Below are 25007 nucleotides of genomic sequence, written 5' to 3' on the forward strand. Positions count from 1 at the left end.
CCGTGCATTTTCATTAAGGAGCAGCAGGAGATTTAGATTATCATCCACATACTGAACCCCCGGTCCTGGCACTGATTGCATTCAGTGACACCTGTAAAAAGCAGAAAAGTGCAGATATATACCCTCCCATATCCTGATCTCATGGGGGTGGCACGGTAACACAGGGGTAGGCTTGCTGCCTCACAGCGCCAGAGATCCAGATTCAATCCTGACTGCGGGTGATGTCCGTACAGAGTTCGTACACTCTTCCGTGACCGTGTGAGTTTTCCCCGGATGCTCTGGTTTCCTCCCGCACCCCAAAGACGTACAGGTTTGTAGGTTAATTGGCTTTAGTAAAGATTGTAAATTGTCACTGGTGTGTAGGATTGTGCTAGTGTGCGGGGGTCGCTAGTTGGTGAGGACACGGTGGGCCAAAGGGTGTGTCTCCGTGCTGTATCTCTACACTGAACTAAAATAAAACTGAAGTTTCAGAGTCTGAAGAAGGGTCTCGACCCGAAACGTCACCCATTCCTTCTCTCCAGAGATGCTGCCTGTCCCGCTGTGCCTATCTTTAAAAAAAAACTAAATATCACCTTGTGACTGATTCCAAAATGGTAGGGGGCCATCAGAGAATAAAGAGCTAAGCAATATGAGTAGGAATAGGTCTTACAGCTATTTAAGCACGATCCACAATATCAACATTGGTCAGAGTTTTGCACTCTTATCTCATTCTGTTTTCCAACCCTTGATTTTCTTCATGCTTAAAAATGTAAGTTTTGACCAGGAGATGCAATGAATCGCAGATGCTGGTTTACAAAAAAAAGACACAAAGTGCCGAAGTAACTCAGCGGGTCAGGTAGCTCTACAGAACTTTTCAGGTCGAGACCCTTCTTCAGAAGCACTTTGTGTCTGTTTCTTTTCAGTTTTGATCAAGAGTCAAAAGAGCGTCAACTGTTTTATTGTTCGAATGTCCCAAAATGGAACAATGGAATTCTTACTTGCAGCAGCACAACAGTATGCATAGTGGCTCAATAGATGCCATAATACACATCAAAATGTTAAATAAATTTAAATAACAACATAGTGCAAAAACAAAAACAAAGCCCAAAATCCCAAGTGCAATGATGGCAGTTTGCTGTTTGGAGTTTAGTTGGAGTTCATAGTGTTCAATAGCCTGATGGTTGTGGGAAAGAAGGAGTTTAGAAAATTGAGAGTTGATCTTATTCAAAATTTAGCAGAATAGTTAGACAATTTAGGTCAAAGGACCATCATCTAAGGAGATAGACACAAAAAGCTGGAGTAACTCAGTGGGACGGGCATTTGGGACATTCGAACAATAAGACAGTTGACGCTCTTGTGGGAAGAGGCTGTTCCTGTCCCCATACGTTAAAGTTTTCAGGCTCCTACACCTTCATCCCAATGGCAGGAGTTACATGAGAGTGTGGCCAGGGTGGTGTGGATCCTTGATAATGCTGGCTGCCTTGCCAAGGCAGCCACTCCTATCAATCCCTTCCACAGTGGGGAGATCAATACTCGTGATGAGCACACAGCCATGAGGTGCTCGCTGACAGAGTATCTACAGTCTTCTAGTGAATAGAAATCCAATGATTCACAAAATAAAAACATTATTTTTTGTGTTGATTGTTGTATAAAGAGTTGATAAATGGTCAGCAATCAAGTGTGGATTGTCGACCATTTCTTCTTAGGTGAGTCTGAAGAAGGGTCTCGACTCGAAACATCACCCATTCCTTATCTCCAGAGATGCTACCTGTCCCGCTGAGTTACTCCAGCTTTTTATGTCAATCTCCTTAGATGATGGTCCTTTGACCTAAATTGTCTAACTATTCTGCTAAATTTTGAATAAGATCAACTCTTAATTTTCTAAACTCTAGAAAATATAGATTTTAAAGATTCATCGTGGAAATAGGCCCTTCTGCCCACCGAGTCCGTGCCGACCGGCGAACCCCCCCGACACTAGCACTATCTTACTCACTGGGGACAATTTACAGAAGCCAATTAACTTACAAACCTGCACGGCTTTGGAATGTGGGAGGAGACCGGAGCACCGGGAGAAAACTCACACGGTCACGAGGAGAACAAGGTCACAAGAGAACTCCATACAGACAGTACCCTGAGTCAGGATCAAACCCAGGTCTCTGGTGCTGTAAGGCTGCAACTCTACCACACTCCATTGTGCCGCCCATGGGATTGAATCTCTTGTCATAGGACAACTTAGAGACCATCCCTACCACATTGAATCCTCCACTGCAAGGATAAATAAATCTTAAAGTACACCGGCACTATTAGCCGGGTTTACTACCAGACAGAGTAAAGCTAAAATTGCTGTGGAGAAGAGAATGCCTGGAGAGCAGATAAGAAGTCAAGTCAAGTCTAGTCAATTTTATTTGTATAGCACATTTAAAAACAACCCACCTTGACCAAAGTGCTGTACATCAGTTCAGGTACTAAGAACGAACATACAATGGCACACAAACATAACAGCACATACATAAACAGTTCACAGCGCCCCCTCAGAGGGCCTCAAATGCTCGGGAGTAGAAATAGGTTTTGAGCCTGGACTTAAAGGAGTGGATGGAGGGGGCAGTTCTGATGGGGAGTGTGATGCTGTTCCACAGTCTAGGAGCTGCAACCGCAAAAGCGCGGTCACCTCTGAGCTTAAGCCTAGAAATGCTACAAGAGCAATGATATTTACATTAGAGCGTTTTAGTCCACCGTTATAGTAGCCCCACATATATATATATTTAACAAGGAGTTTAGTTTAGTTTAGAGACATGGCACGGAAATAGGCCCTTCGGCCCACCGGGTCCGCGCTGACCAGCGATCCCCGCACATTAACACTATCCTATACCCACTAGGGACAATTTGTACATTTACAAAGCCAATTAACCTACAAAACTGAAGATCTCGGAGAAAACCCACGCAGATCACAGGGAGAACGTACAAACTTCGTATAAACAGCACCCGTAGTCAGGATGGAACCCGGGTCTCCATCGCTGCATTCGCTGTAAGGCAGCAACTCTACCGCTGCGCCACCGCGACCGCCGTGACATTTCATAATATTTATATTTAGATAAGACTGTGAGCAAGTGAGCAGGTGACCAACAGTTATGTTCAATAAATATATTTCTAAAACTGCGTCATCATTTTTATCAATAACAGAAGAACACAACCAGCAAAGGCTAGAGCTAACGGAGATTCATGCACAGTATTTAAATCATCAACATATGGTCGGTTCCTCCCCGCAAATACATTACATACTTCCCTCAAAGTTACAAAGAAAAGATGCATGACCTCTGGACTCCCAATCACAAAACAGCCTCCTTTACTTCCTTTTTAAAGAGTGACTTGAGAATGAGATCAGTAAAAATAAATTCATGAGCAAAAAAAAAATGAGTTTGCTCAGAACAAGTTGAATCCAACGCCCGAAACGAGTCAGAGCAGCAGAGCAAGTGAAGAGTAGGCATGAGCCCTATTAATAATGCAAGAAATCAGTATGGTGGCGAGAGATGGCATTAGCTGAGAAGGCATGAAATCAGTCTGAGACAACACAGTGATAGCAAGCACAAAAACGTCGTCTTTGTATGTCCATAACAGCAATTACCACAGGTGAACAAAGTATAGGTCACGGCAAAATGGGAGCTTTCAAGAAGGGTAGTGCATTAATTAAGGGCAGCTTTATAATTCCTGTTGTTGTTCGTCCTTCACTTTCAGTTGGAGGATTGGTGACTGTGGGTCCGGAAGTGACTGGTGAGGCCAATCCGGGCCCACACGTAGGATACAAGTGGATGGCTGCTGCAGTGGAAGTGGAGGTAGCCCGGGCCTTGCGGTCCGGTTTATCAAACCAGCAAAGATAGCCTTGAGAACAAGTATATAGTGTGTATTCAAGATAATTTATAAGAACAATAAAAGTTATGAAACCAATGAGCAGGCCATGTGAACTGAGACTGGATTAATTAACGACAATGAAATTAAATTCGAGGGAAAGAGTGATCTAACATGATAGGATTTGTATTTAAACTGAATGTCAAATCCTACGTCTAAAAATCTTAATCAAAGGCAATTACAAAATTTATGAAGGTAGTGCTGGGCAAATAAAAAGATGGTAAATTAACAGCCCCAAACATCGAAAGAGATACTTTGTAATTCTCAACAGAATGTATTCCATTGAGAAATAAAGATTTCTTTATTTCTTTTGTATTTATGCAAAGAATATTAAACTTAAAAAATGAATACAATGTTGTAAAGATTAACAATAGGCCAGAAGTTCAAAAAAAATGTAGGACCCAGCAAAAGATAAATAAAGTTATCAAAATTAACTAGGAAGAAATTTAAAAATAGAGTAAGATTCTATGTACATAAAAACAGTAGTTAAAGTAAATATAGTTCCCTTAGAGGAAAGGAAAATAAGGAAATGAACCTTATTTGAAAAAAAACCCTCTTCACCACTGTCCGCAGAAGACTTCAAGAACAGAAATACAGAGGCTACACTGCAAGATGCAAACCACTGGTTAGCCGCAAAAATAGGATGGCCAGGTTACAGTTTGCCAAGAAGTACTTAAAAGAGCAACCACAGTTCTGGAAAAAGGTCTTGTGGATAGATGAGACGAAGATTAACATATATCAGAGTGATGGCAAGAGCAAAGTATGGAGGAGAGAAGGAACTGCCCAAGATCCAAAGCATACCACCTCATCTGTGAAACACGGTGGTGGGGGTGTTATGGCCTGGGCATGTATGGCTGCTGAAGGTACTGGCTCACTTATCTTCATTGATGATACAACTGCTGATGGTAGTAGCATAATGAATTCTGAAGTGTATACACACATCCAATCTGCTCAAGTTCAAACAAATGCCTCAAAACTCATTGGCCGGCGGTTCATTCTACGGCAAGATAATGATCCCAAACATACTGCTAAAGCAACAAAGGAGTTTTTCAAAGCTAAAAAATGGTCAATTCTTGAGTGGCCAAGTCAATCACCCGATCTGAACCCAATTGAGCATGCCTTTTATATGCTGAAGAGAAAACTGAAGGGGACTAGCCCCCAAAACAAGCATAAGCTAAAGATGGCTGCAATACAGGCCTGGCAGAGCATCACCAGAGAAGACGCCCAGCAACTGGTGATGTCCATGAATCGCAGACTTCAAGCAGTCATTGCATGCAAAGGATATGCAACAAAATACTAAACATGACGACTTTCATTTACATGACATTACAGTGTCCCAAACATTATGGTGCCCTGAAATGGGGGGGACTATGTATAAACATTGTTGTAATTTCTACATAGTGAAACTAAAATGTATAAAAATGCCCTTTATTAAAATCTGACAATGTGCACTTTAACCACATATGATATTTTTTCTATTACAAATCTCAAATTATGGAGTACAGAAGCAAATAAATAAATGATGGGTCTTTGTCCCAAACATTATGGAGGCCACTGTAGCAACCGGGAGGTTCAGAGGCCTAGGCATATAGAACACGTGTTTGGTGAAACAGTCGCCTAATCTATGCTTGGTCTTGCCGATGCAAAGGAGGGCAAATCAGGAACAGTAGATGAGGTGAGATGAGGTGCATGTGAACCTCCGTCTCACCTGGAAAGACGGCTGGAGTCCCTGGATGGAGGTGGGGTAGGAGGTAGAGGGGCAGGTGTTACATGTCCTGCGGTTGCAGGGGAACGGAGGAGAGAGCGGTTAAGTGTGAAGGGATGAGTGAACCAAGGGATTGAGGAGGGAGTGCTCTTAATGTAAAGCGGAAAGGGGTGAGGATGGAAAGATGTGACTGGTGGTAGGATCACATTGAAGGTGGCGGATATTTCGGAGAAAGATGTGTTGGATGCAGACGCTGGCGGGGGGGAAAAGTTAAGGACCAGAGGAAGTCTATCCTTGTTCCACCTTGGGGGAGGGGGAGCAAGAGAGAACTGAAGGACGCAGAATAGATATGGGTGAAGGGTCTGCCTACAACAGCATGGGAGAAAGCACATTTACGATAAAAAGACGGCATTTGGAAAAGTTCTGCATGAGATTAGTCGCAAAAAGTCAAAAATAAATACAATTTATAGTTTCTTACACCTGCTGCACCATTCACCTGTGGGTCGCTGATCTTGACCTCGACTTCACTCTCTTCTACAATAGTCAGTGGTGCACTGTTACTGAAGGGAATGTTTAGACTGTAAAGCAAAACTCTGATAACCTTCCATGGAGTTGTTTGGAAATCCTCACGGTTCAGCATCTTTTCACGAGGACCCCATTTCATGAGATCTCCTCGTTACCACCTTTTCCACTAGCATTGATTTGTTCTTTTCATACCTTTCATTCGTTTGCTCTTTGTACCTTTTCATACCTCTAGTTTCCCTCTCCCCTGATTCACCGTCTGAGAGAAGGGTCGCGACCTGAAACGTTACTTATTCCTATTCTCCAGAGATGCTGGTGTTTAGTTTAGATTTTTTTAGATTTAGATTTAGAGATACAACGCAGAAACAGGCCCTTCGGCCCACCGGGTCCGCGCCGCCCAGCGATCCCCACACATTAACACTATCCTACACACACTAGGGACAAATTTTTACATTTTACCTAGTCAATTAACCTACATAGCTGTACGTCTTTGGAGTGTGGGAGGAAACCGAAGATCTCGGAGAAAACCCACGCAGGTCACGGGGAGAACGTACAAACTCCGTACAGACGGCACCCGTAGTCAGGATCGAACCTGAGTCTCAGGCGCTGCATTTGCTTTAAGGCAGCAACTCTACCGCTGCGCCACCGTGCCGCCCATTTACTTTGGAGATGCAGCGCCGAAACATGCCCTTCGGCCCACCGGGTCCGCCCGCACAGTCCAACGATCCCCGCACATTAACACTATCCTGCACACACTAGGGACAATTTTACATTTATACCAAGCCAATTAACCTACAAACCCGTACGTCTTTGGAGTGTGGGAGGAAACCGAATATCGCAGAGAAAACCCACGCAGGTCACGGGGAGAACGTACAAACTCCGTTCAGACAAGCACCCGTAGTCAGGATAGAACTGGGGTCTCTGGCGCTGTAAGGTAGTAGCTCTACCGCTGCGCCACCGTGCCGCAAGAGATGTTGCTCCAGCTTTTTGTCTCTCTTCTATTGCCCGGGATTCCTTTAACTATAGTGCTGCCCTTCAAAGTCATTTGGTTCTGTTTCTCGCCTTACTTTTACATGTATCCAGTTTACTGGGAAATGTATTATACTACAGGGCAACATCTAAAAAATGTAAATTAAAAGTGTACTGGGGATTTAATAGGAATAATAGATCAGATTAGTTTATTGTCAAATACACTAGGGTGCAATGCCATTCCTTGTTCACATGAAGATTACAAATAGTACACATACAGTAATGATAAATACAAGTACAAAACACCAAAGTGGTGCAAGACGGTAGTGCAAAATCATAGTAGGGCAACAGAACTTTGAATGCAATAATGAAATATGTAAATGAGGTAGAGTTCAGAGTAAGTATATGTGGCAGCATGTCTGGAAAGTGGGTGTGAAAGAAGTGATTGATTCAGGATAGACACAAAATGGCGGAGTTACATCTCCAAGTTTGCGGATGACACAAAGCTGGGTGGCAGGATGCTATGAGGCTGCAGGGTTACTTGGATAGGTTGGGTGAGTGGGTAGATGCAAGGCAGATGCAGTATAATGTGGATAAATATGAGGTTATCTACTTTGGTGGCAAGAACAGGAAGGCAGATTATTATCTGAATGGTGTCAGATTAGGAAAAGGGGAGGTGCAACGAGACCTGGGTGTCCTTGTACATCAGTCACTGAAAGTAAGCATGCAGGTCCAGCAAAGGTAGACACAAAATTGCTGCAGAGACTCAGCGGGACAGGCAGCCTTCCTGGAGAGAAGGAATGGGTGACGTTTCGGGTCGAGACCCTTCTTCAGACGTTCAGCAGGCAGTGAAGAAAGCTAATGGCATGTTACCTTCATTGCGAGAGGATTTGAGTTTATGATCCTATTAAATGTCGGTGCTGGCTTGAAGGGCCGAATGGCCTCCTCCTGCACCTATTTTTCTATGTTTCTATGTTTACTCGGTTATCTTCAGTGTGAACAAGCATCTGTAGTTCCTTCCTACACATGATTGATTCAGGAGTCAATGGCAGTGGGGAAGAAGTTGTATTAAAGTCTGGATATCCGAGCCTTCAAGCTTCTCTTTCTTCTCCCAGAAGATAGCAGAGGGAAAAGGGAATGGCCAGGGGTGACAGGCATTCTTGATGATACTTCCAGGTATCCTGATGCAAGTCAGCATGAAGAAGGGACTGGATGGAAGGGAGTGACGAGCCTGAGGTGGACTGGGCTGTGTTAACCACTCACTTTAGGTTCAGGCGGTCAAGCACAAGACTGTTGCTGCACCAGGCTGAGATGCATCCTTCAGAATACTTTCTATAGCACATCTGTACAGGTTTTAGAAAATCCTTGGGGACATGTCGAATCTTCTCAGACATGGCGGCTCGGTGGCGCAGCGGTAGAGTTGCTGCCTTACAGCGAATGCAGCGCCGGAGACTCAGGTTCGATCCTGACTACGGGCGCCGTCTGTACGGAGTTTGCACGTTCTCCCCATGACCTGCGTGGGTTTTCTCCGAGATCTTCGGTTTCCTCCCACACTCCAAAGACGTGCAGGTTTGTAGGTTAATTGGCTTGGCAAATGTAAAGATTGTCCCTAGTGGGTGTAAGATAGTGTTAGTGTGCGGGGATCGTTGGGCGGCGTGGACCCGGTGGGCCGAAGGGCCTGTTTCTGCGCTGTATCTCTAAATCTAAATCGAAATCTACAAAAGTAAATGCAGAGACGCGCTTTCTTCATTACCGCATCAGAGTGAAGGGAAGAGGCTAGGTTGCCGGTTGTCTGAATGCCGAGGAACTTGAAGCTGTTAACCATCTCTGCAGCGGTCCCATTGATGGCGGCAGGGTTGTGTTCACCACCTCGCCTGCTTCGGTTAACAATCAACTATCTCATCTTGCTGACGTTCAGGGCACGTTACCGTCCTGACACTGGGTGTCCAGAGAATCCGATGCTTGCCGCATCTGGTGAATACAGTGTAGCTGAAACCGCAAATGGAGATTCTATTTTCCTGACTTGAGATTTGAAGTTGATGGAAGAGGAATCAGGAGGCAAGTCACTTGCAGAGAGATGTCCAGCCTCTGACTTGCTGCGGTAGCCACTCTGTTCACACTTGGACAAGATTGAGCGGATCATTCGAGTTTCTGAACTATGGTCCCTTTGTTTACATGTTTACATCTTATTTTACAACACTTCTTTTTCCTTCATTTGCTCCAGGCTAATCTCCATATCATGTGGGAAAAATGCCGCTGTTTACAAGATCTAGGTTTTTCAGGCGAGATAAACAATTGGTGGATTCTTCAACTACTTTGGTTCAATTAAAGTCTGTTCTATTTTTATTATTAGACTCATGTGACCTTAAAATCCTTATCTGTGGGAAAAATGCCGCTGTTTACAAGATCTAGGTTTTTCAGGCGAGATAAACAATTGGTGGATTCTTCAACTACTTTGGTTCAATTAAAGTCTGTTCTATTTTTATTATTAGACTCATGTGACCTTAAAATCCTTATCTAAGGTTTCAAAGGTCTGTTTATTGTCACGTGTACCAATTAAGGTACAGAGAAATAGCATTATCTTTCAGCATTTAATCGTTATGTTTTCATATTTTAAGTCTGGAAAAAATTAGAATAATACACAAACAATTTGCTGCCTAGCTTTAATGTACAAAAGGATACTATTACATTATGAAATATTAACACAAAATAGAAATAGGTGTGTGGCAAATTATACAGATCTCAAAGAGGATCTTCTCCAAAACAAAAACAAGATTTTTTCCCTTTTGAATGAATCCCGATGACCTCTTGTATTCTTGGTGAGGATAAAGTTTGGTTAGCAGTGGGGAAGGTGATTCAAAGTGATTTCAAGAATGATTATTTTGTCTATTGATTTTTTGATACCTGCATCAATTCGATAACTGATGAAAATAATGCGAGATCCACAAGAGTAATTCGATGAACCAGAATGAGTGACCAATAGTGGAACAAAATGTGAAGCCAACAGCCGGCAACACCAGTTAGCACTAATGTGCAGGAAGGAACAGCAGATGCTGGTTTACACCAAAGATAGACACAAAATGCCGGAGTAACTCAGCGGGACAGGCAGCATCTCTGGAGAGAAGGAATGGGTGACGTTTTGGACCAAGACCCTTCTTCAGACTGAAAGTCAGGAGAGAGGAGACACAGAGATATGGAAGGGTCAGGTGCGAAACCAGGAGATCAAAGGGGATGAAAAAAAGGAAATGTAAAATAGATCATCGTTAGCTAGGGGAAGATGACAACCAAACATACAAAGATAAATTTTAATCAGGAGAACAGTCAGTCTTATCAGAGAACTAGGATGGGGGAGGGATGGAGAGAGAAGGAAAGCAAGGGTTACTTGAAGTTATAGAAGTCAATATTCATACCGTTGGGGTGTAAGCTGCCCAAGCGAAATATGAGGTGCTGTTCCTCCAATTTGCATTGGGCCTCACTCTGACAGTGGAGACCAGTATGGGAATGGAAGGGGGATTTAAAGTGTTTGACAACCGAGAGATCATGTAGGTTTAGGTGAACAGAGCGATGTGTTCAGCGAAACGATCACCGAGCCTTCGCTTGGTCTCGCCAATATATAGGAGTCCACACATGGAACAGCAGTTTCAGTGGATGAGGTTGGAGGAGGTGCAAGTGAACCTCTGCCTCACTTGAAAGGACTGTCGGGGTTCTTGGACGGAGTTGAGGAAGGAGGTAAAGGGACAGGTGTTGCTTCTCCTGCGGTTGCAGGGGAAGGTATCTGGGGAGGGGTTGGCTTGGCTAGGAAGGGATGAGTTAAGGGCCTGTCCCACTTAGGCAATTTTTTTGGCAACTGCCGGCGACTGAAAAAGTCATAGCAGATCGCCGAACATTTCTTTTACCCAACGACAATGACCACGACAATGCCGAGTCAGGTCGAGATTACAGCGTCTTCTGAAACATCGCGAAAATTCCCACGCTGTCAATGCTTTTCCAGCATCCTAATTTTCGCTGAAATCACTGACATGTCGGTCAGTACTTGAGAGTTTTGAACTATAACACCTTGTATGGGTTACTTATAAACCAAGCTTCACTGTAACAAGGAATAAACTGGATTTACTTCCAGTTTACTAATAGCTGTATTAAAAAAATTTTTTTTTAATGTGGTTCAGTGGATTTTTGTGAAAAGTGTGTGGGCATTCTTTGAAAATGTAAGGGAGATGTATATCTGGTTTCTGGGTTGCATATCTGGGTTTGGAGCCCACTTTAAATGTAATAGCTGAGGCCAAAAACATCGCAAAAATTCCCATGCTTACCTGACCGTCAAACTGTCGCCTCCAATCTACCTGTCAAATGTCCTGACAGTAAATAGATTCGTTAAACACAAGCATTTTATGGTATTTTGTAATGACTTTACTTATTTTAATATTATGTGCTTCTAAATGCATCTTAAGAGAACCTATCAAACCTGGGGACAGCATGCGACAGCGCCCGCAATAAGCAACGATACCTGGCGACAAGCCAGCTGTCGCCGAGAAATTTCAAACCGTTTGATTTCTCAGCGACGCGCTGAGATCCACTATGATTTTTGGAAGACTCCTCACGATCATGCCCGTGACACCCCGGCGAACTGTCGGCGACAGCCTAGTCGCCGGCAGTCGCCTTAAAATCGCCAAAGTGGGACAGGCCCTTTAACCAGGGAGTTGTGGAGGGAACGGTCTCTGCGGAAAGCGGAAAGGGAAGATCTGTCCCTGTTGCGACAGGGGGGGAGGAGGAGCAAGAGCGGGGCTGCGGGATACTGAGAAGACCCTTGCAAGGGCCTCATCTATGATGGATGGAATAACTAAAGAATTAGGACATCTCAGATGTCCAGGTATGGAACACCTCATCTTGGACGCAGATGTTGTGTAAACGGAGAAATTGGGAGTAGGGGATAGAGTCTTTACAGGAGGAAGGGTGGGAAGAAGTGTAGTGTAGATAGCTGTGGAAGTCAGTGGGTTTATAATAGATGTCAGTGGATAGTCTATATCCTGTGATGGAGATGGTGAGATCAAGAAACGTTGCAAATTGAAACATTTCTAAAATTATAAGAAAAAGAATAGCAACAAAAAAATTATTTGGTGAAGGTGATTACATCTTAAAAGATGTTGTAAAGCTTTCCTCATTGAATGATTTATTCTGAAATCCAATAGAAACAAAGGATCCAGCAATCTTTTGTATGCGGTATGGAACTACAAACAGTATTGAGATGAATGTAAGAAAATAACTGCAGATGCTGGTACAAATCGAAGGTATTTATTCACAAAATGCTGGAGTAACTCAGCAGGTCAGGCAGCATCTCAGGAGAGAAGGAATGGGCGACGTTTCGGGTCGAGACCCTTCTTCAGTCTGAAGAAGGGTCTCGACCCGAAACGTCGCCCATTCCTTCTCTCCTGAGATGCTGCCTGACCTGCTGAGTATCGAGATGAATGATCTATTGCTCCTGATACAAGGAACAGGGGTGGTGTGCTCGCCAAGACCACCCTCTGGTCTTGACAGAAAGATGCCCCACAATCTTAACATCCACCCGAGTCATCGAATAAAAGTACACCTTTCACTCCAGCCACAGAAATGAAGTGGCCCAAATCAAAGGAAGAGCTCAGAGCTTCTGCGATGGCACCAAGTTGCTCTGTTGTGCGTCCTTTACAACCTATTCACAAACTTATGCATTAATGCTACAACACCTTTCCTCCGCAATACAACTTGCCGTTCCCTTTTTGCTCCATCCCTGTCTGATAATTTCACATCTTGCTTCCTTCACATGTGCGCATCGTTACTTTTGCGACCCCAAGGATCCAAAACTAGTCATCCTCTTCTTTCCCATCTCCCGGCCACCTCAAGGCCCATGAATATTTATGACTCACGCCACTCTTTCCACCCCACCACTGCATAAGGTTGGTCGATCAACTGACCTTGGGCATATCTGTTGCTAAATTAGGTTTTTAATCCAGTAGCAATTCCACCACTATGGGCACCATATCTGCGGAAGGATGTGCTGGCTCTGGAGAGGGTCCAGAGGAGGTTCACAAGAATGATCCCAAGGAATTAGTAGGTGAACACATGATGAGCGTTTGACAGCACTGGGCCTGTACTCGCTGGAATTTAGAAGAATGAGGGGGGACCTCATTGAAACGTACAGAATAGTGAAAGGCTTGGATAGAGTGGATGTGGAGAAGATGTTTCCACTAGTGGGGGAGCCTAGGACTAGAGGTCATAACCTCAGAATTAAAGGACGTTCTTTTAGGACGGAGATGAGGAGAAACTTTTTTAGTCAGAGGGTAGTGAATTTGTGGAGTTCTTTGCCAAAGAAGACTGTGGAGGCAGTCAGTGGATATTTTTAAGCAGAGATAGATAGATTCTTGATTAGTACGGGTGTCAGAGGTTATGGGGAGAAGGCAGGAAATAGGGATTCAGAGGGAGAGGTTGATCTGCCATGATTGAGTGGTGGAGTAGACTGGATTGGCCAAATGGCCTCATTCTACTCCTATCACTTATGATCACCAAAAATGATAGAATTATTTAAACCACAAATTTGCACCATCCTCCATCTTTGCTGCCTCTGAGAGGGAAGAAAATACTAATTTACACAGGCACTCCCCAGGTTTCAACAGGGTTCCGTCCCAGAGAACTGTTCATAACCCATCAGTGCATTTAAAGAAAATCATAGTCAAACAAGCACAATGAGTAGTTAAACCAGGGTTAGCAAAATGCCATGCTAATGCTGGGAATCGAGTCTTCACACAGCAGAAGATGTCTGCAGTCCAGCAAAAGCCACAAAATCTCTCCCACTGCTCTGCCAAACATTCATTCCTAGGTACAGGATGTCCATAATTTGGGGTTTCATTGCGTAGGGAGCACCTGGAGAGTTGTTTTTTTATTAAATATTAAAATTCCCCAACAGCTTGAAACAGATCTTAACAACGGCGGCACAGTGGTGAAGATGATAGAGTCGCTGCCTGATAGCGCCAGAGACCCTGTTTCAATCCTGACCTCAGGTGTTGTCTGTATGGAGTTTGCACATTCGCCCTGCGACCGTGTGGGTTTCCTCTGGGTGCTCCAGTTTCCTCCCACATCTTCAAAGACGTGTGGGTTTGTAGGTTAATTGGCCTCTGTAAATTGCCCCTAATGTGTTGAGAGTGGTTGTGAAAATGGGATAACATTGAACTAGTGTGATCGATGGACTCGGTGGGCCGAAAGCTCAGTTTCCACGCTGTATCTTTCAATCAGTCCAGCTATAAAATATGTGGGAAGGAACTGCAGATGCTGGTTTAAACCGAAGATAATTACAAAATGCTGGAGTAACTCAGCGGGACAGGTAGCATCTCTGGAGAGAAGGAATGGGTGACGTTTCGGGTCGAGACCCTTCTTCTCGACCCGAAACGTCACCCATTCCTTCTATCCAGAGATGTCCCGATGAGTTACTTCTGCTTTTTGTGTCTATCTTCAGCTATAAAATATATTTGGCAAATCAAGCAGAGATAATAACAAAGATAAGTTTAAAAAAAATAAAAGTTCAAATAAAGTACTTGGGGTTTAAGGAATGAAATACAGGACCACAAGTTGGATTTATCGGCACATGCACAAGCACAGTGAGGTACAATGAAAATCTTGTTTCAAGCAGCATCAGAGGCACACATCAGACAACAACACGAGGATGCAGAAAACAGATTTATAGAAGGTGTGATCAGAGAAACAAAATTGAAGAGATTGAAAATGACTGCGACTCCACACACAATTTTTGAAGCTGATGCCAGAAGGGGAAGCTGGCAAGGACAGGCGTACATCAGGGCTCACTGGGAGTAAATATCAGTGTAGATGATGCCTCTGGGTTTACACTGGCTACTCAAGAAGCTCTAAAATTGAAAGTGATACACTAAGGCACAAATTGATAAGAATTTGTTGAACTACATTCTTTAGAGCAATTGAATTGGGCGGCACAGCGGTAAAGGTGATGCTTTACAGTGCCAGAGACCCGGGTTCAATCCTGACAATGGGTGCTGCCAGTATGGAGTTTGTACATTCTCCCCCTGACCTGCGTGGGTTTTCTCAGGTTTCCGCACACATTCCAAAGACATACAGGTTTGTAGGTTAATTGGCTTGGAATTGTCCCTACTGTGTGCAGGATAGTGTCAGTGTGCGGGGATTGCTGGTCGGAGCAAACTCAGTGGGTCGAAGGGCCTGTTTTCACCATCTCTAAACTAAACTTAAACTCAACTCAACTAAAATGAACAAGATGTTTTACATCCTTCTCAACTTTTGAAAGTAGCGAGAGAAAAGGGATAGGCAGGCATTTGGGAATTCATTTACTTCCAGCTTGTGCGATTAGAGGGGATTTCTGATTTATGCAACAGTTACTAATGAATAAATGTTCTTGGAAACACTTGCAATATTTAACTTAGCATAATCTTATTTTGGCAGCGAAAATATTAATACATTTCATTTGTTTCAACTATGCAGGAAAAACAAAATATTTTTCTATGGGAATAAGAAAACAGAATTGGTACCGTAAATTTAACAGTGTGCCAATTTATTTTTGCAGACACACGAGGAATTTTTTTTGTAGAGTCAGACAATAACATCTTAACAGCTTGCTTTGCCAAAAATGTTGATACAGTTTTTAGAAAAAAACAATAATTCATAAATATACGAAGAGAATGGTTTCCATTCACTCTGAAAATACCCCAACGTTAACTTATTTTGCCATAGGATGGTATCTGCCATTCCAAATCAAGCTTTACATTTACAATGCAGACAAATGCTGAATATATTTAATCACAAAATGCTGGAGTAACTCAGCAGGTCAGGCAGCATCTCGGGAGAGAAGGAATGGGTGACGTTTCGGGTCGAGACCCTTCTTCAGATTGATGTCAGGAGGGCGGGACAAAGGAAGGATATAGGTGGAGACAGGAAGATAGAGGGATATCTGGGAAGGGGGAGGGGAAGAGAGGGACAGAGGAACTATCTAAAGTTGGAGAAGTCGATGTTCATACCACTGGGCTGCAAACTGCCCAGGTGAAATATGAGGTGCTGTTCCTCCAATTTCCAGTGGGCCTCCCAATGGCACTCTGGAGGAGGCCCATGACAGAAAGGTCAGACTGGGAATGGGAGGGGGAGTTGAAGTGCTTATATCACTGAATATATCAGTGAATATATCACTGATTTCAGAATCATTGTTCTTGCTCCCAGAAATGAAAAATCACTTAACTATTTTCTCTTTTGATGATTTACATGTCATTGATGAGAAGGGTGTATTAGCAACTATTCCATGGCTAAAAGGTTTTAGTTTTAAACAGAGAAACCTTGGTTAAAAAGGAAAGGCGCACATTATTGGGCACAAACTAAAGTAGTAAATTACAAACCAAAGATTATAGTGACATAAAGTGCTGGAGTAACTCAGTGGGACAGGCAGCATCTCTGGATAGAAGGAATGGGTGACCTTTCAGGTCAAAACCCTTCTTCTGACTGAGAAGGGTCTCGACCCAAAAAGTCACCCATTTAACTTCTATACTGCCTGTCTGTCTCAGCTTTTTTGATGTTTATCTTCGATGTAAACCAGCATCTGCAGTTCTTTCCTACACATTATGGTGACACCATTTATGATAACTTGAAGATTCCAAAAGAAAACATTAAAAATAAGAAAGACCTACAAAAAGAATAAGTTGGAGGAATACATTGCAGTAAATAACTATTTCAGCACACCAATTAATATGGACAATTAGCTACAACTGAAAGAATGAAAGATACAGCATGGAAACAGGCCCTTCGGCCGACCAAGTCTAGGCCGAACATCGATCACCCGTTCACACTCTTTAAGTTATTCCACTTTTGCATTCACATCTCAACACACGAGAGGCAATTTACAGAGGCCAATTAACCAACAAACTTGCATGCCTTTGGGATATGGGGGGAAACTGGAACACCCTCAAAGCTGAGCTAAGCAAAGCACCTCAAGGAAACCCACAGAGAGAACGTGCAAACACGGCAGCACTCAGTTCCGGATCGAGCCCAGGTCTTCGGCGTTGTGAGGCAGCAGCTCTATCAGTTCAATGATGTCTGTTGTGTAGCCAACAGGAGTAGGTCATTCACCTTCTCATGACTGCTCTTTCAATTAGTAAAATTGATTTTTAATGGCTGATTTTTACTTCAGCACAACTTCCCTGTGAGAACCCCATATTCATTTAATATCTAAACACATATGGATATATCCTAACCTACTGTTTGAATCAAGCTCAATCTGGAAACAATGCCCTTTAAAGACTTACCTAGCTCATCGGTAGCATCTATGAAGATACAGTAGATTTTAATGTCTCCTGGTGATTTTAAGTCCACCGTTTTATCACGAGTTCTTCTCAGTCTCATGAAACAGGGATGTATTAGTCAGTTATGATGGACAGGTGAGGTATTATGGCTTTCCTCAGCCTTAAAAGCTGCACACATTGCCGAGTCGATGGAAAGGGTTCCCAATGGTACAATAATCAACTGTGCATCGTTGCATGTGACCCAACAGATGTTAAATGCTTCTCAAATGGGGATTAGACAATTGACAATAGACAATAGGTGCAGGAGGAGGCCATTTGGCCCTTTGAGCCAGCACCACCATTCAATGTGATTATGGCTGATCATTCTCAATCAGTACCCCGTTCCTGCCTTCTCCCCATACCCCATGACTCCGCTATCCTTAAGAGCTCCATCTAGCTCTCTCTTGAATGCATTCAGAGAATTGGCCTCCACTGCCTTCTGAGGCAGTGAATTCCACAAATTTACAACTCTCTGACTGAAAACGTTTTTCCTCATCTCCGTTCTTACTGGCCTACCCCTTATTCTTAAACAGTGGCCCCTGGTTCTGGAGTCCCCCAACATTGGGAACATGTTTCCTGCCTCTAACGTGTCCAACCCCTTAATAATCTTGTACGTTTCGATAAGATCTCCTCTCATTCTTCTAAATTCCAGTGTATACAAGCCTAGTCGCTCCAGTTTTTCAACATATGACAGTCCCGCCATTCCGGGAATTAACCTAGTAAACCTACGCTGCACGCCCTCAATAGCAAGAATATCCTTCCTCAAATTTGGAGACCAAAACTGCACACAGTACTCCAGGTGCGGTCTCACTAGGGCCCTGTACAACTGCAGAAGGACCACTTTGCTCCCAGCGAGACATACCCAGCGACGAAAAGGTTTTTTGATTGGTCTGACTTTGAGCACAATTATCACAGGATTTCTAAATGATACTTAAAAGCTTGAAATGGTAAATGTAAACTCCAGAGTTCAACATTATGCCAATTAATTTTACATGATGTTGGGAAAGTCAGCATTCATTGTCCACTACAAGATCTCCCTCCTTTGAGTTGCTCTTGTGGGATGGATTTGCCCTTCTTTTCGTGAACGGGGAATTATTGGATAATTTTTCACAATAAAAAAAACCACACCAAATGCCGGTGTAACTCAGCGGGTCAGGCAGCATCTCCGGACAACACGGTTGGCGACATTTCGAGTCGGACCCTTTCTTCAGGTTGATTGTAGTAGAGGGGAGAAAGGTGGAAAAGAGGTGGGGGTGGGACAAAGCCTGGCAAACGATAGGTGGATACAGGTGAGGAAGGTTGATTGCTAGATGGGTGGACAAAAGCTAGAGATGATAAGGAGACAAAGGACTATGGGATAAGGAGAGAAGAGCCGTAAATTGTGAGGCCAAAGGAAGGTTTCAAGGCGGAACGGGCAACCTGGGGAGAGGTGGGAAGGTTCGTGCCAGGATTGTATCTAATTTTTCACAATGCCAGATCGAAGTCACAGTTACTGGATCACCTCAACTAGAGTCAAGGTGGTTCTGAAATATAAGCTTGCAGTGCCACAGTTGCAATGTTGTCTGGTCCCATAGTTTTTGCCTTTCCCAGGGCTCTCAGCTGCTCGACAATGACATGGAATGAAGCGAACTAACTGAAAGCTACGATAATGGTGATTTTAAAGAGAAGCCGAGGTGTGTCATCCTTTCAGCATATCTGGCGAACTGTCACGGTGAAGGCCCAAGGTCTGTCTATAGCACTCACATGTTGGGATCCACCTCTATTAATGATGGGGAGCTACTTGAAGCTTCCCCTTTCCCTTAGCTGCTTAATTGGCCATCACCCTTAATAATTTAATAAGGGGACGGCACGGTGGCGCAGCGGCAGTGTTGCTGCCTTACAACTCTTACAGCGCCAGAGACCCGGGTTTGATCCCGACTACAGGTGCTGTCTGTACGGAGTTTGTACATTCTCCCCGTGACCGTGTGGGATTTCTCCGGGATCTTCGGTTTCCTCGCACACACCAAAGATGTAGAGGTTTGTAGGTTAATTGGCTTTGTATAAATGCAAATTGTCCCTAGTATGTACGTGTAGGATAATGTTAATGTGCAGGGATCGCTGGTCGGCACGGACTCGGTGGGCCGAAGAGCCTGTTTCCACACTGCGTCCCTAAACTAAACTTGATGCGGTAGGATCTGATGTGTGTGATTACATAACTCTCTCCTCAGCATGCTGTTCTTGTTGTGATCACACAAGTATCCTGTGCTGTAGGTTCATCAGGTTGGTCCCTCATAGAGGAATGTCTGCATCTGCTCTCCCTTTCACAATCCACATTGAACGAGATTGTTCGAAAAGAGTGAGAACATAGAAGAGCACAAGAACAGGCCCTTTGGTTCACAATGTACGTGCCAAACATGAAGTCCAACTCATATCTGTGGGAAGGAACTGCAGATGGTGGTTTAAACCAAAGATAGACATAAAATGCTGGAGTAACTCAGAGGGACAGGCAGCATCTCTGGAGAGAAGGAATGGGTGACGTTTTGGATCTGAAGAAGGGTCTCGACCCGAAACGTCACCCATTCCTCTCCAGAGATGCTGCCTGTCCTGCTGAGTTATCCTGCTGGTGATCAGAGGTATCAATATGAATCTATTTCTCCTCTCTCAGAGCAGCCAGTGCTAAGATTAAAACTTTAGTTCTTATGTGTCCATGCAAACTGGGAAATGAATCGGTGACATGCACAGTGCGCCTTCCTTCACTGGATGATAAGGAAAGCTTCAAATCATAAACTAAACTGAAAGCAATCTGCAATACAATGCAATACAATATATCTTTATTGTCATTGTACAGGGGTACAACCAGATTGGGAATGTGCCTCCCATACGATGCAATTAATTAATTAGCTAGTCAGTATAAATTTAAGCAACCCAGGGAAACAAAATTAGAAACAGTTTTAAAACAGAGTAAAGTGCAAGTAGATCTGTGCCGGTTCACTGTGCGATGTGACCATCCGGCTCAGCAGGACCGGTTCATGGCAGCTATGGCCCTGGGGATGAAGCTGTTCCTGAATCTGGAGGTGCGGGCGTAGAAGGCCTTGTATCGTCTGCCCGATGGTAGAAATTCGAACAGACTGTTGCAGGGGTGTGAGGAGTCTTTGTGGATGCTGGTGGCTTTTCTGAGGCATCGTGCGTTGTAGATGCCCTCCAAGGCTGGTAGCTGTGTTCCGATGGTCCTCTGAGCTCTATGGACTACCCGCTGAAGAGCTTTCCTCTCTGCCTCCATGCAGCTGAGATACCACACAGGGATGCCATGCGTTAGGATGCTCTCTATGGTGCAGCGGTAGAAGGTCGTCAGCAGCTGTTGGGGTAGACCAGACTTCTTCAGTGTTCTTAGGTAGAACAGTCGTTGCTGTACCTTCTTGACCAGTGCAGCAGTGTTATTGGACCATGTTAGGTCCTCCGAAATATGAGTGCCCAGAAACTTGAAGCTGGACACTCTCTCCACACTGTCCCTGTTGATAAAGATCGGGGCGTATTCCCCGTTGTGTGACCTACGGAAGTTGATGATCATCTCCTTGGTCTTGGTGGTATTTAGGGACAGGTTGTTATCAGAGCACCAGTCCACCAGGTTCTGCACCTCCGCTCTGAATTTTGTTTCATCACCGTTGGTGATCAACCCGATCACCGTTGTGTCGTCTGCAAACTTGACAATGGTGTTGGTGTCGAATGCAGGAACACAGTCGTGTGTGAATAGGGAGTAGAGCATGGGGCTCAGAACACAGCCCTGTGGTGTGCCGGTACTTAGGGTGATAGTGGAGGACAGGTGCGGGCCCATTCTCACTGCCTGCGGTCGCTCCAGCAGGAATTCCAGGATCCAGTCGCATAATGACGAGCTGAGGCCTAGCTGGTGGAGTTTGGTGATGAGCTTGGTGGGGATGACCGTGTTGAAGGCAGAGCTATAGTCAATGAATAGCATCCTCACATACGTGCCCTGTCTCTCCAGGTGAGTCAGGACAGTGTGAAGAGCCAGAGAGATGGCCACAAACCATTGTTCAGTAAGTTCACAAATCAGTAAGCCACAAACCATCGTTCCAGCAGGCCAACAGCATAATAACTATGATAAATATTACAAAGTGCTTGCATGATGGCAGTGAAAAAACTGAGAAAACTAACAATGGATTATGAATGCATTAATAACACTAAAATAAAATACATCATTGGTGAAATTAGATTTAAACTACACAAAGGAAAATATGAAAATATATTCTTCTACATTGCTAGCATTAAATGAACAAATCTCAAATGAGGCATAGTAGAAAGCAACAACTCAGGTGGCATCAGCCATTTTCTATGGAGTGGTCTGCTGGAGCAGCAGCATCTCAACTGCTGACAGGAAGAGACTTGTTAAGCTGATCAAGAAGGCCAGCTCTGTCCTGGGATGCCCCCTCGATTCAGTGCAGGGCGGTGGGAGAGAGGAGGATGATGGCAAAGTTATCATCACTGCTGGACAACGACTCCCACCCCATGCAGGACACTGTCACTGCACTGAGCAGCTCCTTCAGTGACAGACTCCTTCACCCCAAGTGCGTGAAGGAGAGATATCGAAGGTCCTTCCTTCCTGCTGCTGTCAGACTGCACAACCAGCACTGCTCCCAGCAGACCAGTAAATAAAGATAATTATCTTTATTTTATTGATAATGATTGCTTATCTATTTTTGCTATCCACTTTGCTGCTGTAACCCTGCAAATTTCCCCATTGTGGGACGAATAAAGGATTATTATTATTATTAAAGAGGTGAATCAGCCAAGTCCTTCCTTCATGGCCTGCAACGCTTTGCCCTGCCTCTCCACTCTTCTAGCTTGCTTTTCCCCCACCCCTGCAATCAGTCTGAACAAGGGTCCCTACCCAAAACATCACATCCATAATCTCCAGGGATGCTGCCTGACCCGCCGAGTTACTTCAGCTTTTTGTTCTATTTTCGGCATCTACAGTTCCTTCCCTCACATCCCTATGCAGCATGACAATCCCAAAATACCACACAGATACGGCACGAGAATGGAAGCGATTTGGATGGCACCCCAGTTCATTATTGGTCGATCAAATCCCGAACAAACAGACTTAAGAACAGTTTTTACCCCAGGGCCATACGAGAACTGAACACTACCTTTGCACTAGGCAACACCGTTAAAAAATCTTGTACTTAATATAATTGTATTTAATTGTATTTATGTATTTATTTGTTTTTGCATTTATTGCATATATGTTTGTACGCACCGTCAGGATTGGCTATTTTTTAATTTCGTTGTACTCGTTGCAATGACAATAAATGAATATTATTATTATTATTATTATTATTATTGTTCTAGTTCACAGATGGGGAAAGACTAGCTACAATAAACAACTGTACACATAAAATTGCCGAACGACATTGTTAAGAGCCAGTAAAAGCATCTGAAATAACTAAAGAATTGGCCCCCATCACAATACCTAAGTAGCACGGCACGGTCACTCCAATTAAATAATGCTGCTGAACAAATGATGAGCCGCACATAGAAATAAACAGCTCCGCCAGAAGACTTAAAAAAACCCATTATGGGACACTTAAGATTTCCAGGCAGGTTCCAGATAGTTTTAAGCTGACAATGAAACAAGTGTAAGTTGGCATCAGTGAAACAACTAGTACCAGTTGGTTCCCTTATTCATTTGCATACCTCACTTTCCCAGTCAAGTTTGTGTGCACATGCCGTTGGAATTCTTTGTACTTTGATGCCAGATATGAAAAATCTGGAGGTTTGTCTTTATATCGGTTTCGTGGATGCATAGATTTATTAAGAGCCATCCTAAAATGAAGGAAGAAAATTGGAATTATTTTAAATCTAAACAGTAAGTATGGATGCACAACTTATATCAACGTGAAATTAATTTCTCATCTTACACAACCATTCATTGAGTTTACTTCGGGGAATTCTATCTTATTTCTGCCACTGACCAATGATCTTTTAAAGTTATACACAGCCAATCAACTTATAACAGCCGATGCTTTGAATGGCTAGGCTAAATGATAAAAAGTAACAACTAAAGATCACATTTACATTTTATTTCCTCCATTCATCAGTTGGGAGAAATTCATGCAACTTTTCTTGCAATCATCTACATCCATTTTTTTCCCTCTATTACTTACAATTACTTCACAACACAAGCTGGTGAATCCATAAGTGAAACAGACATGTGGATGCATGAGAAAGAGTTATTGGAGCTCAAGGGAGTACTGCAATTAACATTAAAAAAAGAAACAGTGGAAAATTATTTTCCTTGACCTCTTTTTCGCAACTGCAAAATAATTACTTTAATTGGAGAAACTATCAAAGATATCCCAAGTCATAACCATCTTGCTCTGGTAGCTGACAAAAAGGGTACTCGTGCTCTTGGAGCTGGCGGTGCCAGTAAAGGCAGAGCTCCAAGCTGTGGGTGAATAGTTGAGGAACAATAAGGCATGCAATTAAAAAAATTACTGCTTTCAATAACGTTACAATTTCACTCAGAATGATCTCAACCCAAAACGAGTTCCTTTCTTTTTCCCATTCCTTTTCTCCAGAGATGCTGCCATGACCTGCTGAGTTCCTCCAGCTTTTTGTGTCTCTCTTTGGTTTAAAACAGCATCTGCAGTTCTTTCTTTTACAAAATATATATGCTCTTTCCTACGTACTTGTGCCTTATCCACAATCTTCTTCCATATCAACCCACCTGCTTTTCAAAATACAACACAAAACAACCACCAAAGCTTTCTGGTGCTGTCAAAAATCGGACAATGTGGTGGGAGGGTACAGAATAAAATAATGGATTTCTGGAAGCCTTACTGATACCCTGACGTAGATAGAGTGGATAGGAAAAAAACTGCAGATGCTGGTTAAAATCGAAGGTAGACACACAATGTTGGAGTAACTCAGCGGGTGATGCGGCATCTTGGGAGAGAAGGAATGGGTGACGTTTCAGGTCGAGACCCTTCTTCAGACTGATGTCAGGGGAGGGGGCGGGACAAAGATAGAATGTAGTTGGAGACAGGAAGACTAGTGGGAGAACTGGGAAGGGGGAGGGGAAAGAGAGGGGAAGCAGGGACTGAATTGGGATATGAAATTTTTTTCTACGGTCGAGGAAGAAACGGAGGGCTTCGAGACCATCCTTGTGGGGGATGGAAGTGTAGAGTGACTGGGCATCCATGGTAAAGGTGAGGGAGTGGGGGCCTGGCAACCAGAAGTTATCGAGGAGATGGAGAGCGTGTGAGGTGTCTTGGATGTAGGTGGGGTAGGTGGAAAGCAGGGACAATCTGAAGTTAGAGAAGTCAATGTTTATACCGCTGGGGTGTGAACTACCCAAGCGAAATACGAGGTGCTGTTCCTCCAATTTGCGCTGGGCCTCACTCTGACAATGGAGGAAACGCAGGACAGAAATGTCAGATAGGGAATGGGAGGGGGATTTGAAGTGCTGAGCCACCGGGAGATCAGGTTGGTTAAGACAGACTGAGCGGAGGTGTTCAGCGAAACGATCGCCAAGCCTGCGTTTTGTCTCGCCAAAGTAGAGAAGTTGACACCTGGAAGATGTCAACAGTAGATGAAGTTGGAGG

General features: G+C 43.8%; 1 protein-coding gene across 3 annotated transcripts in view; it reads right to left on the reverse strand.

The window, feature by feature from the left end:
* The window catches only part of mettl16 (methyltransferase 16, N6-methyladenosine), a 146505-nt gene that overhangs the window by 115889 nt on the left and 5609 nt on the right, over nucleotides 1-25007 (reverse strand). For all 3 annotated transcript variants that reach the window (XM_078422405.1, XM_078422403.1, XM_078422402.1), the window contains exon 2: nucleotides 23098-23226. In XM_078422405.1, coding sequence (XP_078278531.1) covers nucleotides 23098-23225 — 128 coding nt within the window. In that variant the 5' untranslated portion in view covers nucleotide 23226. The remainder of the gene's footprint in view (nucleotides 1-23097; nucleotides 23227-25007) is intronic.

The sequence above is a fragment of the Rhinoraja longicauda genome, chromosome 26 (assembly GCF_053455715.1).
Source record: "Rhinoraja longicauda isolate Sanriku21f chromosome 26, sRhiLon1.1, whole genome shotgun sequence".
Classification (NCBI taxonomy): Eukaryota; Metazoa; Chordata; class Chondrichthyes; order Rajiformes; family Arhynchobatidae; genus Rhinoraja; species Rhinoraja longicauda.